Genomic DNA, 15,946 nt, shown 5'->3' with positions numbered 1-15,946 from the left:
TTTTTTTATCTTGGTGCAAAGATGAATTGGATTTCAAGAAGAAGATTTACTAGAAACAACAAAAGCTATTATACTCTATTACCATGAATTTACAGTGAGTTTATCAGCGTGCATCTACCGCACTGTATCTACTATGGTTGACTTCATCGTCCATGCATGTCTTTCAGACTAAAATGCAACTAGAGCGAAGTAGGAAAGACTGCGGGTCAAAGGTGGATCAGGAGTATACTACTTGGCCATCTTTTTGGATTTGTCTTATGCGTATCTTGGGCCTGGATTAAGTGTGTACACAGAGATGGTATAAAACAAATGATGGATGGTAAGACGCTTCACTGTAAGGCATGAGCTTGAGTTTCTCCACACCACATAACATCACTGTGACGATAAGGCTGGAAGAGTGACACCGGTGAGACACAGTACATAGAAATGGCAATACAGAACAATTGCACTGCAAAGCAATACGCAGGCAGTTTGCAAAAAACAATATAAAAACATATTCAGAACACACTCACAAAATATATTAATAAATAAAAATCTGAGTTGCACATTGCCGCTTCATACAGTAGAGGTTAATTTTGAACAGGCGTCTGCGACCGTGAGTAGTGCTTGTGCCATCTGGACGAAGTTGCCTGAAGACTGAAAGTCAGTTTTACATTTTTAAATCCCACTTTAAATAAATAGTGTGCCTGATCATATGTGCTGTAGGACCACATTTTTCTAAAACTGTAAAACTCAAAACTGACTGTCAGTATCTCCAGACAGCTCCGTCTCACATAAAGAGTGCCTGTCTCACTCGGTAGTGCTGTGGTCAGACAGAGCATCATGTACAGTTAGTGACAGTGCCCCCTGCAGCCCAGGAGGCTGGACCCTGCCCATCCCCACCTCCAAAGTCGGGCTGCCTCTTAGCTGCCCGTTCCAGTGCCAGGGCCATGTTACGGGTCCTGGCCAGGACCTCCTCCAGCTGTCCGCGGAGCGCCTGAACCGAGTCCAGTTCAGTGTGCAGGGCCTGGGTCTTCTCTGAGCTGCTGTGTGGTGGAGAGGAGGAGACGGAAGACGTGCTTTGAATCAAACAAACTGCAGCTCACAGAAACTGAGTTGTCACAAGACCTGGGTGAAGCCTCCCTACCTGTCTCCCCTGGTATGGATGTGGGCGAGACTCTGGTACAACCTCTTCTCTGCCCGCAGGGCGTCGTTCAGCCTGTGGTACTCCGACACAAGCTGCTCCAGCACACACTGACAGGGACGAGGAGGAAGGAGAGACATGACGAGGCAAAAAAAGAGGGAGATGGATGCATAATCTTAACCTGTACACATACCCAAATACTGTCAAATATAGCAATTCTCTAGATGGATGTGATTGAAGTGAAATCCTACTTGGTGATCAGTGCTGTCTTTAGTGGCAACTCCCTTGGCCTGCTGTTGAGCCAAAGATAAACGCAGTGCAGAGAGCTCTTTCTGCAGGGTGAGAAAAAGAAGAGATAAAGATATTCACCGTGAGACAGAAGATATTTGTTAGTTTCATGTAAGTCATCAGAGGGCGAATCACACACCTGAGCCTCCTTCTCCTTCTTCAGCACCAGCTGCAGCTCCTCCTGGATGGCTTTAATCTCTGCTTCTCTCTCTTTTGAGGAGGGCTCCATCGCCTCTTCCTGGCCCTGCATCAGCTCCTGATGAATAAAGTCATACTGTCAAGATCAGATGTACTGGAAAAGGAAACTGAGCGAGACAGACAGCTAAGGTGAAGAGGTGAGCAGGTACATTGATAAAGGCTTCCTTCTCCTTCAGCAGGCTCTGCAGACGCTCCGTCTCTCCTCCCAGCTGCCTCTCCTTGTCCCGCCTCAGCTCGCACAGCTCCCGCTCTCGTGACGACAGCTGCTTGCGTAGCTCCTGCAGCTGGCCCGTCCGCTCACCAATCACCTGGGAGAGCCTATCAGAGCAGTCCTGAGAGAGAGAGGTAGTTCAGCTTCATTTTATTGTATAAACTGATTGGTCTGCAGAACTTATATCTGTTATATTTCTATAACACACTACTTCTTTTACTGTGTTGCTGCTTCTGCAGGACAGATCCCAGATCAGTAACATGGCATACCTGCAGATACTGGTCTTTGGAGCTGACAGTACTGAGCAGATCCTGGACCTGCACTTGGTGTTCATTAGATTGGCGGCTGCGGTCTGACAGCAGCTCCTGGAACAGCTTCTCCTTCAGAGACAAACGAGCCTTTAGCTCCTCCACTAGCTCGCTGGGACCGGCCTGCACCCTGGTGAGGAGGGCGGCGGTCAGGTCCTACACACACACACACACACACACACACACACACACACACACACACACACACAACACAAAACACAAAACAACAAACATGCACACAGAAAAGGTTGTGTCAGCACACCTGTTGTGTTTGTAAAGATCAAAACAATTACCACAGGTTTGTCTAGTTGGACTGGTCTTTCACAGCATTGAAAGTCACATATTGGCAAACAATGCAGAGCCATGGCAACAAAGGCATAGATTTGTAGGTGTGTGTGTGTGTGTGTGTGTACATGTGCGTGTTTGTTACCTCTGTCTCCTGGCTGCGTGTCTGCAGAGCTGCCTGCAGCTGGCTGATGATGGTGTCTTTCTCTCTCAGAGTGTTTTTCTCCTTCTCCTCGTTCTGCTGTTTCAGCCACTGCAGGTTCCTGTAGGCCTCTGCAGCCTGCTCCAGCTCCAGCTCTTTACCCCGCACCAGGGCATCCAGACTCTGGAGGGCATACGCATAATCACAATCACAGTCGTAATCATACAAACAGAAATATGCACAAATGATAGCTTGTTTGTAACCCTTATATCAAGCTTTCCAGTCTTGAGTTGAACAGTTTTTTAAAAATGAGACTGCCACCATTTGCGTTTGAGATACGCTCTTACAAAATGTTTGATAGCCAAAAATTGAAACGAGTAAAGGGGGTCCCTTATGAATGATGCAGGTAATCAGTAACAAGATACATCATCCAAACATATATATATATATATATATTTAAATGATAGTAGGTAACTTAAGCCCTTGGTTGAGAACATTTGTATAAACAGGATCATCATGACATTAACTTTGTCATGATTTGTTTTTCCCAAAATGGACACATAGTGTTTTGGAATTGCTGATTTAGGATCACTGACCAGATCCCCTCAAACATCGCACCATGAAAGTTTCTGGAGGGCAAAAATGACCTCTCCTACATGGACACGCTTGGTGAAAAAGGCCCGTGCCAGAAGTTTGTGATGGCGTTTTTGGTGTGTTTGTATGGCATGTATGTCTTTGTCTGTGCACAGATGCAGTGGAGCATACCGTGATGGTCTCGTCGTTGTTGGACAGGATGCAGCGGAGTCTCTCCAGGTCTCGCTCCTTCTCCCTGAGGGCCAGCTGCAGCCTCCGGACCTGGCCCTCCCGCTCCTCCAGACAGCGGAACTTCTCATCGATGGAGCGCTGCAGGGAGGAGAGGGAGAGCATCACACTGCTGCTGTTCTGCGGGCTCAAACTGTTTATCACTTTCTACATAATGTTCACAGGTGTCAGAACAGGACTACGCAGGTCTGGTCTGTGTTACCAGCAAGAAATTCCAGCAACAACCAATCTTTCATGTCAGCGAACATGCACATTATTCACTGTGAGTATTTGATAATTCAACAAAAGGAAGGTACTTATCAGGAGCATTTTTTGCCCCTGCATTTTCTATTTCACGGGCATTTTATGAACTTTAAAGGGCATTTTTACCCCAAGCTCCTGCTAATGTCTGACCCTGGTGTTTATGTGTTTGTGTGTGTGTGTCTGTGTGTGTGTGTGTGTGTGTGTCTTACCTCCAGAGCTCTGTCTCTATCTTTAATGCGCTCTCTTAGTTTCTCCAGTAGCGTATCTCTGGGTTTGGAGCTTGTAGTGGACTCCAGCATCTCTGAGTACTCCTACAGAAATAAAGATGGTTAGACAGGAAATCTGTATGTGCATATCTGAATATGTATGTATGCACAGTATGTGTTTGTTTGTGTGTGTGTGTTACCTGTAGCTGCCTCTCCTTGTCCTGCAGAGAGCGTTTGAGCTGTGCGATGCTCCTGTCTTTCTCCTGCACCTCAGAGTGTTTCTCTGCCTCGCTCTCCCTCAGAGCGGCTTCATTCGCCTGGAGCTCAGAGCGAGTCTTCTGAAGGGCGCTGCGCAGGTCCTGCAGCAGGGAGGAGAAGGTTAAGCATGCTCCCACGCTGCTTCTAGAGACCTTTTAAGTACTTTGCATGGATACTCATTGCACATACACATTCACGAGCACACTGACCTGGTTGTGTTTCTCGGTGACCTCTCTGTGCTGCAGCGCCTCCTGCAGATCAGAGTGGAGTCTGTCCTTGAACCGGCCCAGGTCGTCTCCCTGCCTCTGGCTCTGTCTCAGACTCCTCTGGCTGGCCTCCAGCTCCAGACCCAGGGAGAACAGGGAGCTCTGCACTCCCACTAGCTCAACCTGCAGCTGGGCCAGGGTCCCGGCCTCGCTACCCCCCTCTGGAGCCTGGAGATGGAATGACCACACACCAAGGAACGACTGTATGTTATCAGCCTGAAGAGAAGATTTCTCCATATAGACTGGGGATGAATTCTATAGCACAATGGTGCTTCATACATGTGTGTAAGGTCTCACCTTGGATTGTGCGAGCTGGTTGCGGTGGGCAATTTCTCTTAGCTTACACAGCGTGGCGTTCTGCCCCTCAATCAGCTGGTACAGCTCCTGGGCCTTGGGGCAGAATAGATCATGGGTGTGTGTACTAACTGTGTGCATGCTCAAATATAGGCAACATCTCACATGGTTGGCCTCTAGTCATGACAGAGACACAGTAGAACACACACCTCGCTGTCTTTGGTGCTGATGGACTCGGTGAGGCCCTGGATGGCTCTTTCCTGGTTCTGAGCAGCCTGGCGGATTGAACGCAGCTCACACTCCATCTCGTTCAGCTTCTCCTGTAGCTTCTAGGAGGAGAGAGAGAGACATGGAGATTACAGTCAGGCTTTAGCTGAGATGTGAATTTAACATGCAGAATAAATGAAGTGTTGTTCCATACCGTATTATTGGCCTCACTCTCGTGGATCTTGGCCTGCAGGGATTGGACCTGGAGCTGGGCCTTCTGCAGCTCACTGACACACTGACCGGCTGCACACTCATACTGGTTCAGCTGGCTTTGCTGCTCCTCAACTAGACTCTGTAACACCCACAGAGAGAAAAGGTTTAGATATCTGCATTTTCAGTCATAAAAACACTCACTAAATGTGTGCAGTCCAACTGCTGTCTAGTTTGTGGAAAAATATTGTTTTCTAACCTTACAATGAACTGGGCTCAGAAATCTGCCTCCAAATTCATGAAAAATACAGAGGCATCAGGCTGCATAACCACCACAGTGGGTTGTGTAATATGTTTACACCATTTGGAAACCCAAATATCTTGTTCCCTGCTCATTCATGTGTGTACTTTGTTAAAATCTATGGCGAGGAGACAGCATTTTAAGAGCTGTGTGAGCATGTGCATGCATGCGTGCACGCCTATCTGTGTGGGTGGGTTAGTATGAGTGAGTGTGCCCCAAGTGCTCCGTGCAACTACTATCTTTACATAACCAGTACATCAATGTCCACAGCTTTCACAACACTAGAGGAAGGATAAGCAAGCGTGGAGGTTGTGTTGCATATGCTCTGATAAAAGCAGCATTGTTGTGTGTGCCAATAAATTCAAGTGAAATTTCAAGCCATACTACTTTTATTTTTGGATGTGCTACTTTTTCCCTCCAACAATAGGAAGGATGTTGCAAAGATACGCATACTGGCCTATAATCAATTAGATCCCAATCCTTCCCAAATCCAGATTCTTGTAGTTTATTGTATCATGTAATTTTGTCTTTCTGTATATGGAAATCAGAATGTTAACATATATAAATATAGCGTTACTGTACTTTGCACTAGCCAACCAGTGTTGAGATGACAGGGTGGTCTGACATTGCGTGGCTCACTGCGCCTCCAGGGCTCTCAGTGAAAATAGGCCAATAGTGGAGCCACTCTGTCTTAACGTCTCCCCATATCTAACCTACTTCAGTCAACAGCCCCGGCTCTCGGATCGCACACCCATATTAAGGAATAGCTACTAATTCAGGGACAAACACACACACTCACCCTCCCAAAACTGTCACTGAGGATTGTTAACTTGAGGAGGCAGGATTTATAATATTACAGGCAGGCACACACATACACACAGCACACACACACACACACACACTTATGCTGACATACTTGAGCAGAAAATCCTGTGCTACGGTGCTAGTTTATGAGTGGATGAAACTGCTTCATGATGGAAAAACTGGAAGACTTGATTCCTAAGACGCCTCTCATCTGTCAGCAGGTTATGCTCATGCCTCGAGGCGTTTAGCTGCTGTAATGCAAGTCATTGTATAAATGTGCTCAAATCCTCAAGTTCCTCAGATCTGAAACTAAAAACATGGAATTAGATATCTGGCTGACATTTTACATACTAGTTTTTAATTTTGAGGGATTATGCACTCACAATATTGGAAAAACCATCAGAGCTTCCACTCTATGCACCCTACTTCACTGATATGGCTGAATGCCCCTTGGCGTGTATACACACACACACACACACACACACACACATCAAACATGCTAAGTAACTAGGCCATGCCGTGTCTCACAGTTTACCCACACCTGAGTACTCATGTAATGTATTCGCATACAAAGACAACTAAGCAGAACACACATACACACACTCCCACATAAAAACATGTACGCGCACACACACACACACACACACACACACACACACACACACACACACACACCCCAGTTAAGCACACTAGCACACATCCTCTGGGAAGAGGCTTGGTGGAGAGGCTTGGTGGAGAGGCTGTAGGCGGGATTTAAGTGATTGACAGCTGGATTATGCGAGTAATTAAGATAGAGAGAGTAATAGTTATCTAGCGCTCTAACAGCAGAGCCGGTCGGGTCGGTTCACTCAGGCTCGGAGAGCTACAGATAGATTTGCAATGCATAGGCAAGATTCCCTATTCCACAGTGCGACACACTCTGCAGGACTCAAATCTTAATATTCAGCTCCACCCTCATGAAGGCATTATACCTGGTGAGGGCGGGGAGGTGGGTATTCTTTATACACATCTTCCCACAAATCCTCCAGCTCAGCCAGGTCCAGACCCCCATCCAGGCCCACATCCAGCCTGATCAGAGGGGTCTCCAGTTCAGGTGTAGGGACGTGGATGTCCCTCTCTCCATCTGGAGCTCCATAAGACATGCCCAGGACGGGGTCAGGGAAGCCCAGCCTGGTGCCTCCGTTACTGGGGCTCCGTCTGAGCAGCACCGGCAGCTTGCTCCCCTTGGGGGTCTGGACCGGTCGGTACGCGGCGTAGTTCTGGAGCAAACAGAGGGCCAGGGACAGGTCGGGTCCGGGTGAAGCTTGGCCGAGCGGGGTTCCCATGTGCTCCTCAGAGAGGGAGTCAGATATCCGGTCATCTAGTGGGTCCCTGGGGAAGCTCAGCCCTCCATCTGTTATGGCTGCAGGCTGGGTGTATTCTTCAGCCGTCTCCAGGGACGCGATAGAGGGGCTGGAGCTGGCCCGGCCCGCCAGAGTGCGATCACTGTCTGATGTCCGTGAGGGGTCCTGAGAACCAGGGACCAGCGTTAGAGAGGAGGGGGGTTCTTCGGAGTCTTCCTCAAGTTTTCTTTCTCCTCCTCCACCAGTCACACTCCCTCCTACGACACTGGCTGAGTATCTGGTCGACGGCCCACAGGAAATACTCCGTGCCAGCTTCCTGGGCACCTTACAGACGGCTTCGTAGTCAGAGTCTGCCACCCGCCAGTAGCTGCACCCCCGACACCTCCTGGGGGTACTGGGCGTACAACGTTGCGACCCGGCGGCCGTAACCTCTGACCCCGGACCAGCGGGACACTGGGGGTGGTGGTGATGGTGGCAGTCCAGGCCGTCCTCTGCCCAGGACTCGTACAGAGAGTAGACCAGGTCCTCTTGCAGCAGGGCGCAGTACTTAGCGTGGGTGAGACCGGACATGTCCACCATCCCTTCCCCTCCGTTACCTCCAGTCCCCGTTACGGCACCCTCTTCCCCGTTAGTTTTCCGGTAGAGCCCGCCGATGCACTGCCTCAGCCGGTGTTTCTCTTGCAGGAGCCGCTGCAGCCGCTCGATGGACAGGGCCTCCACACGGGCGATCACTGTGTCGAAGCGGTACATGCGGTCCAGCATGAAGGCGCACTTGGAGCAGGCGAACTCCCCTCTGCCGTCCCGGGTCAGCTCTCGGCCCAGAGCGTGAGACAGCAGCACCTGCAAGTTGAGCTTGGCGGTGGGATGGAAAATCCATCGCCGTTGGTTACCGCAGAGCTCCCGCGCACAGATACGACACGCCTCCTTCATCTTCACGTCAAGCATTCCACAGGCTTCAGTGATGAAACAGGTCAAGTTTTGAAATCATTGAAGAATGGCAGAATATCCTCAGACTGAATCCCCCAACTATCATGCTGACAACTGAGTCCTCATAATAAATTTGTTATCATGTAAACAAAAATAAGCATAATATTAAGCTGCATTGTTCATTCAAAAAAATCAAAGAGTAACCATGTGCTTTCAGCCCACAGCAAAAGCCTTTAGGTCTCAAATAAATAATGTAAAGGTATTAATGACACCTGTGCTTGTAGTGGCGTAAAATTCAATTGCCTGGAAATAAACGGGATGAGGTAGACAATGTCAAGAAAAAACAATCGTCTCGTTTTTAGATGCAGTTCTTAGCAAGACAGAGCCAAAGCCGTGACGTAAAAAATGATGAATAGATATTGTGATATCTTTAGAGGAGACTATCCAGCAGCCCAAGATCACCGTTCAGTTGCTCCTGCAGGTGCAGTGGGAATATTATGGCGCACAACGAAGTCATCTTCATGTCGTCTCGTCAATCACATGTAGTCTTTCGCTGCATTATTGTCTTCGTCCTGTCACCGACCAGCCGCTGCTTCGCATTTCCCAACAGCACCGCACGTTCCTCTGCATCACTTCTGTCACGGACACGGGAGCCGCCGCACACCGGCAGGTTGATCCCGACCGGGGATCGGGAATCGGGAATCGGCTGCCCTTTAAGACGGACACAGACGGGGAGCGGGGAGATCCTTTGAATCATGCACCGGTATTCGCGTCTTCTGAGAGCCTTCATTCATTAGCTGTCAGTCGCGGGTAGAGACACAGGGCTCGGTTGTCGGTGCGGTCGGAGATCCTCCGGGCAGATAATGATGTGGCAGCCTGAACCAGAACCTGCAGCGGCGGAGCAAACCATTCAGGGGAAAGAGGGGTGGAGGAGCCCGGTGCAGTGATGATAGGATCCTTTCGGTGTATTATCAAGTCGCATTCCAATTGTTAAGCATTATTTATTTTTTTCCTACAAGGTCGAAATAAAGGCAAACCCGGCGGATGACAGCTTTACTGTTGATATATGGATAAAAAACAGAATAACAATCCCCGGGGAGTCTGTTACTTACTTCTGCCCAGTTTACTAAGCTCTCTACGCCTGACTGAACAGGTGAAATGCTACAACACAGTAACATAGTAACATTAGTGACGCTCTGTAAAATTAAATGACCACGGCCGTATTATGTTACACTGAATGGAATACAGTGGGGCTTTCCAAAAAATAGAAAGAACAAGGTCTATTCTATTCGTTTCTATTCTATTCTCAAATTAAAATCCAAATATATAAGCTTTTAGCTATCCAATTTAAATTACATACCCCAACTCTCATTGCGTCCTGGTAGTGGCTAAATATTTCACTCAGTACTTGACCTTGGAAAAAAGAAATTTCATGCTCTGTGCTGTTCTGTACTCTGAATTTCACGGCTTTCATTGATAAATATGCGTAGAAACAGAGACACATCTCTATTTATCTCTCTCTCACTCTCTCTGTCTCTCTCTCATACACACACACACACACACATACACACACACACACACACACACAGCCTGAGGGTTGGCTAGAACTCATCATTTCCACTAAAATGATAAAACTGTGCTGCATAACTTAATGTTTCTTCTAAAATACACCAACCAAAACTCGTTTTTAATTACTATCAGGAAAAGAAGATGATCTGCTTTTTATTTCTACAATAACCAAACAACCTTTATAATTTCAATGGAAAGGAGCAAGTCATCTTAAAATTCATTAGACCACTACATAACTACAAAATAGGCAAAGTGCTAAATCATGTAACAAGATGTGAATGCAGGCCACTATAGGCCCTTTTCAAGTTCTGTTTCTCAATGCTTCTACATTGAGAAACCGGTGCATTACAACTTCCTGTTGCCAGCTATGGCCTTCACTAAACTAGTGCTAGTAACCATTATGATTTTGTTTTTTTGTCGGATTGGTTTGTCAATAAGTCGCAAAAAGAAACTTGCCACAGGAAGTCGTATGCACCGGTTTAGCTGTTACTGTGACGACGTGAAAAGGGCCTATTGTTACTGCATTTACTATTCTATTCTATTCTATTCTATTCTATTCTATTCTATTCTATTCTATTCTATTCTTGTCCTCCATATAGCCCAGCTCACCTGCCTGGCTCTAAGAGATTACTAAGTTATTCATTGGTCTTCCATCAGGCAAAGGAGGCCACATGCTGAAAAGAGGATGGAAACAGTAAGGGCTGCAGGGTCCTGCCTCCATTACATATCAGGATCAGTGAGCAATAAAATCAGTTACCAAGACAACACATGCTCCAAATCAGAGCAAAGGGGCAGAGCCGCTGATGCACCCATCAGGCCAATCAGTGTAACCTTCAACAAACTAAGTATGGGTTATCTCCCTCCGTTCCCCAGTTGTTGCCCCGGTGCTGATATTTGAACAATGGTCCGGCTGTGTCACAAACAGCCTCCCATGCACACAGGCCTTTCGCATGCATGTTACTGTGTTGTTGTGTGTAGTTTGTCTCCACAGCGACCACAGATTTTGTTTCCCTGAGGGTGTGCAGACAGATGGTCACGCTCTCATACTGTGACTCTCATGCAGATATGCGGCTAAAATCCCCAGTTGGATCTACTTTCATCCTAGAAGCAACTCTTTTCCTCCAGGACTGAGTCTGATCCTGTGCGATTGGGACGTTGCGGGACCTTGTGTCTGCATGGGGCTCCTTTGATTAAGCATGTTGAGGATTTGAAGGTTTATTACTGGGGCTGGCTGATTCACTCTAAATCAGAGGGTTGGTGGAATTAGCCTTGAGGAGGCTGCAGTCAGCCAACAACACATGATGGAGAGTTGCAGTTAGCAACTATTTCCTATTTACCAGATGCATTTGGAAATCTATTTCTGCTGAATATGAGCAAATGTCAAAACGAGAAAGAAAGAAAGACTTATGTCATTAAGTTTCACATTTATTTTCCTTTAATCCCCCTTCTCTCTCTCTCTCTCTCTCTCTCTCTCTCTCTCCCTCTCTCCCTCTCTCTCTCTCTCTCTCTCTCTCTCCAGACATAGAACCGATCTTGGTGGCTGTGGTGTCTGGGGAACTAATTAAGAGCTCTTATGGCGGGTGTCTGTCTGAAACAACACAACTTGATATCAGCGTTGGGGTCGCTGAGCACCCAAAGGTCAATCTGACCTATCGACAACCCAGCTGAAACCAGACCCGCTAAACTGCTAACCGGCAGAGATGCCTGCATGCACACACGCACATGTGAAAGAGGGCACCCCCATGGGAATGTGTACGCACACACACACACACACACACACAAACACAACTCTCATTCACCCTCACATGATCTCCTTTGATATTCGTGACTAAATGCAAGTAGAAACTGTAGTTGTGTGCACACAACTGAGCAGTTTCTCTTGCTGTTGTATGATTTAAATGTATAACAATATAACAAACATAGTAGTGATTACATAACCCTGCAGTGTTATAGTGTTTTTTTAATGCCAAAGTATGTTTGATTGTATATTTCACTGGCATATATTTTCTAGTTCTAAGGGACAGCTAGCATTAATGAACAATGCTAAACATACACACAGACACACACGCAAACACACACATTGCTTGCCCAGTGACCCCTAATGTCACATTCTCTGTGCTAATCTTTGAACCTTCGTTTTGTCACGCTAGTAGTTCAAATTCATTTTTTATACCACTGACTCAAATTGAGTGCAAAGTTTGTTGTAGTGACACTTAAAGCATTGTTTCTATATATAAACACTGGAAATGTTGCTCGTTTGTAGTGGTTTAAGAAACCAATGCAGTATTCCCTTACTAAAGGTTTCTTATTCAGTCCACACACACACTAACACACACTAACATACACACACACACACACACATACACTAACACACACTAACACACACACATGCTCGCACATACATGGACACAGTGTGAAATCTGAGCAGATAGCCTGCCTGGCGAACACATTTGCATCCCTCATCCAAAACTGATTTACAAGTTAAAATGCCTGCAGACTGCACCTTGAAAAGCAGAAGCTGCCTGTGACAAACTCACCCAGCAACAAATATGTTTGCAACAAACACTGTGAGGCAGTAAGTCTACAGCCAAATGACAAGAACCAGTGCCGTACAGCGCCAATAAGATAAACAGACATTGATAAAGCTAACTATGGTAATGACTATTGATTTGTAGAACTAACAAATGGTAATGATTCACCAAACCCTCTGGTTGGGGTGAACTGCTTTCAAGGTAATTTGTAGTTCCATTATATATGAAGACAGAAATGTGTCCTTGGGGATGTCAGTGCAGCCAAAGCCGGGAGACAAAATGACATTCTGGCACTCTATGTGATGAGATTTACTTTCTATAAGATCTACTGTACTTTCACTTTCACTGCTCTATCTATCACAGATTTAACAAGCACATAGTTTTGCACTCTGTTATAATGTTCACCTCCTCGCCTTGTTAGTGTGAGAGAAATGTGCAAATTCATCAACACATATCCATATCATTTGTCTATCAGATGGGAATAAACCACCTCCACTTCCTTTAGGCTGGTGACTCATAAAACACCCAGGATTAGATTCCCTGGACTCGAGCACAGTTTCAGCTCACCACAGTCTGTTTCGCTGGATATTTACTTACTGTTTTGCATACACATGGCTAACAGTTGTTGCCTTCAGCTATTTTAAAAAGTAGTGGTACAATGATGTCTCTGTTCTTGTTTTACAAGGAGTATTTGTATTTCGTTTTATATGTCCATTTCAACACAAAAATATTCTGCAGACACAGACCACATTGTAGATAAACTGTGAAAATAACGGTCAAATTTAGACATATTGGCCCTATACCACATGAATATTGAAAGGTCACAGAGGAGAATTTGGTTGCACTTTCAGAAAAATAAACCATCGTTAACAGAGAGACAGAGTGCCATTCTCCCTATTTCTTTCTCTAATGTATTACAACTTTTAATTTACCATATTATCTATTAAATTGTCTCATGCTTCATCTACACTCTGTGCCTGCCCTGAAAATGCTATGTGTTACTTCTCCATAGGGAGGCATACTCTCACTAACAAATTCAATCCCTTCACTCAGTGCTGAGCTCTGTGATGCTGCACTGACACTCAATGGAGAACTCTATAATAACATGTAGGCTAATGAAAAAAAAAGCTTTCCAAATACTACACCAGTCTCTTTATGTGAAAATACAATGATACACATACCTGCATCTCTTGTTCGATGCGCAGCCTCTCCCGACCCAGTTCCTCCTGATAGAACTGTGGACAGAAAACCAGTTATAGAGACCAAACCTCTGTACTTACTTGGGGATTAAGGAAAGAGAGGCAAAGATGGGGTGTGTTGTTCAAAAGCTCTGTGTATTTCTTCAGAGTGTTTCAGGTTTTTGATGAAAGGAAACATCTTACTTTGTTCTAACAAGCTGTATCTCTACTGCACCACAGAAACAGGAAAATGTGAATGAACACACAAAATTATCAGTACAGTCTGGAAGATTACAACTGATTGGTTTCTTCAGATGCAATCATGTTCTCCGATTGGGACTTTGACACACTCAAACAGGTGTGTGGATAAGTGTCTATGCTGTGTGTGTGTGTGTGTGTGAGTGTGTGTGTGTGTTAAAGTAGTGGTTTGTGTGTGCAAGCAGTTCTTGTGACCTACATGAATGGCTGTTAAAATGAGGCTGAGGAATGTCACATATGTCACATATGCTGGTTCAGGAGCCTCTGTCTGGGATTGGATGACACTAACCTGGCCAGGGGAAAGATGGTGCCCGGAAGATGTGGGATTAATATTAGAAGAATTAGCACAGATTGGGTAGGGTCTGAGTTGTATATGTATATGAGGGATACAGAGCTAATACAAACAAATTAGGTCAAGGGTTCCCACACTTTAACATGTCAAAGACCCCATAAAGGTTTTGGGGCGCATTTTTTGATTTTTGTTGTTATGTATTATTTGGTACAGAAATATATGACTGTAACTTGTCTATATCTATTACTGTCTATTACTTGAAACATCTTTACTTCCTTGATTTGATGCATTTCCTATTGAAACAGGACGTTGGGGCAGGACATAATGCAGTGAGGGATCATTCAAAAGTCTAAACCAATGGAATATGAGTCAGGGAGAGAAAGGCAGTTTTATTTGATGGGACGGGTCCGGAGGGGCGGGACTGTTAAAAAATCTGATGGTTTTATTGGTTAGAAATTTATATTTACGCCTATTAGTGAAACATGAAGTCACCATGAAAGAGATTCTGTTTTCCAGGAAGTAAAAGTAATGGGATTTCATCTCATGGGGATTTTAATGGTAAAATCCTCACATTTATGAATTTGACAGCACATACCTCCACATCCTTCTCTTTCTGCAGCAGAGAGGAGGAGAGATCCTCAACCTGTCCCTCCAGCTCTCCCACTCTGTGTGTGAGCGTCTTCTTCTCTCCGCTCAGCTCTGTGATGAGAGCCTCCTTGGAGCGAAGCTCTTTAGTCAGCTCCTCTATCACCCTGCACACAGACACATGAGGAGAGGAAAGGGTCAGTGTCACAGGGAGAGCGGTTTGGTTTGTTTTTGACTGGTGATGCTTGAGGAGGCTTGTTAACTGGTCTTTGCACCTGTCTTTGTTGGTGTTGGATGGGGACAGGATGGTGGGAGGTCTCTTGTCCTCGGGGATATCCTCCATGGGGGTGTCGAGAGAGAGGAGGGAGGCGTGGGAGTGTGATCCAGCCAGTGAGGCCATCCGCTCAGCCTCACTCCGCGCTAGCTGGGCCTCCTGGAAGATACACATACACACACACACAGAAATAGCTGTGATTAGTGAAGCCTGAGCACAACTGTAGCAGTGTCACAAGCCAAGAGTGATGCTGGGCGAACCGACCTCCTGCAGGAGCTGGATCTTGGTCTCGAGCACTTCCTGCATGTGGTCGATCTCCTGCTGTCTCTCCTGACACCGCCTCTGCAGCTCTGCTTCATTGTGATTGGTCAAGCTCTCCGCTGTTGTGCTATCAGAGAGAAAGAGGCATGTCAGAGTGCATCTCCACATCAATTCATCACTTTGAATACAGCAATCAGAAATGTAATCAGTCCTGTGTCAGCTCTAGGTTGTGTTGGAGACATGAGTAAGATCCAAGAGACGATATGATGTCATAACCCTCCTGTCTGGCACTACAGTGCTCATGGGATACCGAATACCCCCCACTTATAGAAGAGCAACTAATAGAGAGCCGTCACACCCGTGGTGTAGGTTTTTATTGGGTTCAACCAGAGGTTTGTAGGAGTATTACGGGAACAGTGTGCAGGCTTACTGGTGGATGTGGTCATTTGTACAAAACATCTTTCTAGGAAAAGATTTTTGAGGAAAGCTCAAGGGACACACAATGAATTTAATTGTGAAATATGAAACATTTTAAACTTGACAATAATCTGAAATGCTGAAT

The 15,946-nt window shown here is 46.0% G+C and overlaps 1 protein-coding gene across 1 annotated transcript in view; it reads right to left on the bottom strand.

Annotated features, from left to right (window-relative positions):
- The window catches only part of LOC139650677 (myomegalin-like), a 22,704-nt gene extending 14,250 nt beyond the window's left edge, over positions 1 to 8,454 (bottom strand). Inside the window, exons 1-15 of the mRNA XM_071527423.1 lie at positions 7,138 to 8,454; positions 5,066 to 5,203; positions 4,854 to 4,973; positions 4,648 to 4,740; positions 4,294 to 4,518; positions 4,027 to 4,185; positions 3,830 to 3,931; positions 3,321 to 3,458; positions 2,559 to 2,738; positions 2,090 to 2,284; positions 1,759 to 1,941; positions 1,551 to 1,667; positions 1,375 to 1,455; positions 1,127 to 1,233; positions 883 to 1,025 (exon numbers count right to left, since the gene is read on the bottom strand). Coding sequence (XP_071383524.1) covers positions 883 to 1,025; positions 1,127 to 1,233; positions 1,375 to 1,455; positions 1,551 to 1,667; positions 1,759 to 1,941; positions 2,090 to 2,284; positions 2,559 to 2,738; positions 3,321 to 3,458; positions 3,830 to 3,931; positions 4,027 to 4,185; positions 4,294 to 4,518; positions 4,648 to 4,740; positions 4,854 to 4,973; positions 5,066 to 5,203; positions 7,138 to 8,454 — 3,298 coding nt within the window. The remainder of the gene's footprint in view (positions 1 to 882; positions 1,026 to 1,126; positions 1,234 to 1,374; positions 1,456 to 1,550; positions 1,668 to 1,758; positions 1,942 to 2,089; positions 2,285 to 2,558; positions 2,739 to 3,320; positions 3,459 to 3,829; positions 3,932 to 4,026; positions 4,186 to 4,293; positions 4,519 to 4,647; positions 4,741 to 4,853; positions 4,974 to 5,065; positions 5,204 to 7,137) is intronic.
- Positions 8,455 to 15,946: the final 7,492 nt, after the last annotated feature.

This window comes from Centroberyx affinis, unplaced genomic scaffold (genome assembly GCF_046629955.1).
Source record: "Centroberyx affinis isolate AG114_WGS23_722 - 3 ecotype Tasmania unplaced genomic scaffold, CSIRO-AGI_Caff_v1 ptg000112l_1, whole genome shotgun sequence".
Lineage (NCBI taxonomy): Eukaryota > Metazoa > Chordata > Actinopteri > Beryciformes > Berycidae > Centroberyx > Centroberyx affinis.
Note: the sequence above shows the minus strand (reverse complement) of the source record. Positions and strands in the feature narration are given on the sequence as shown.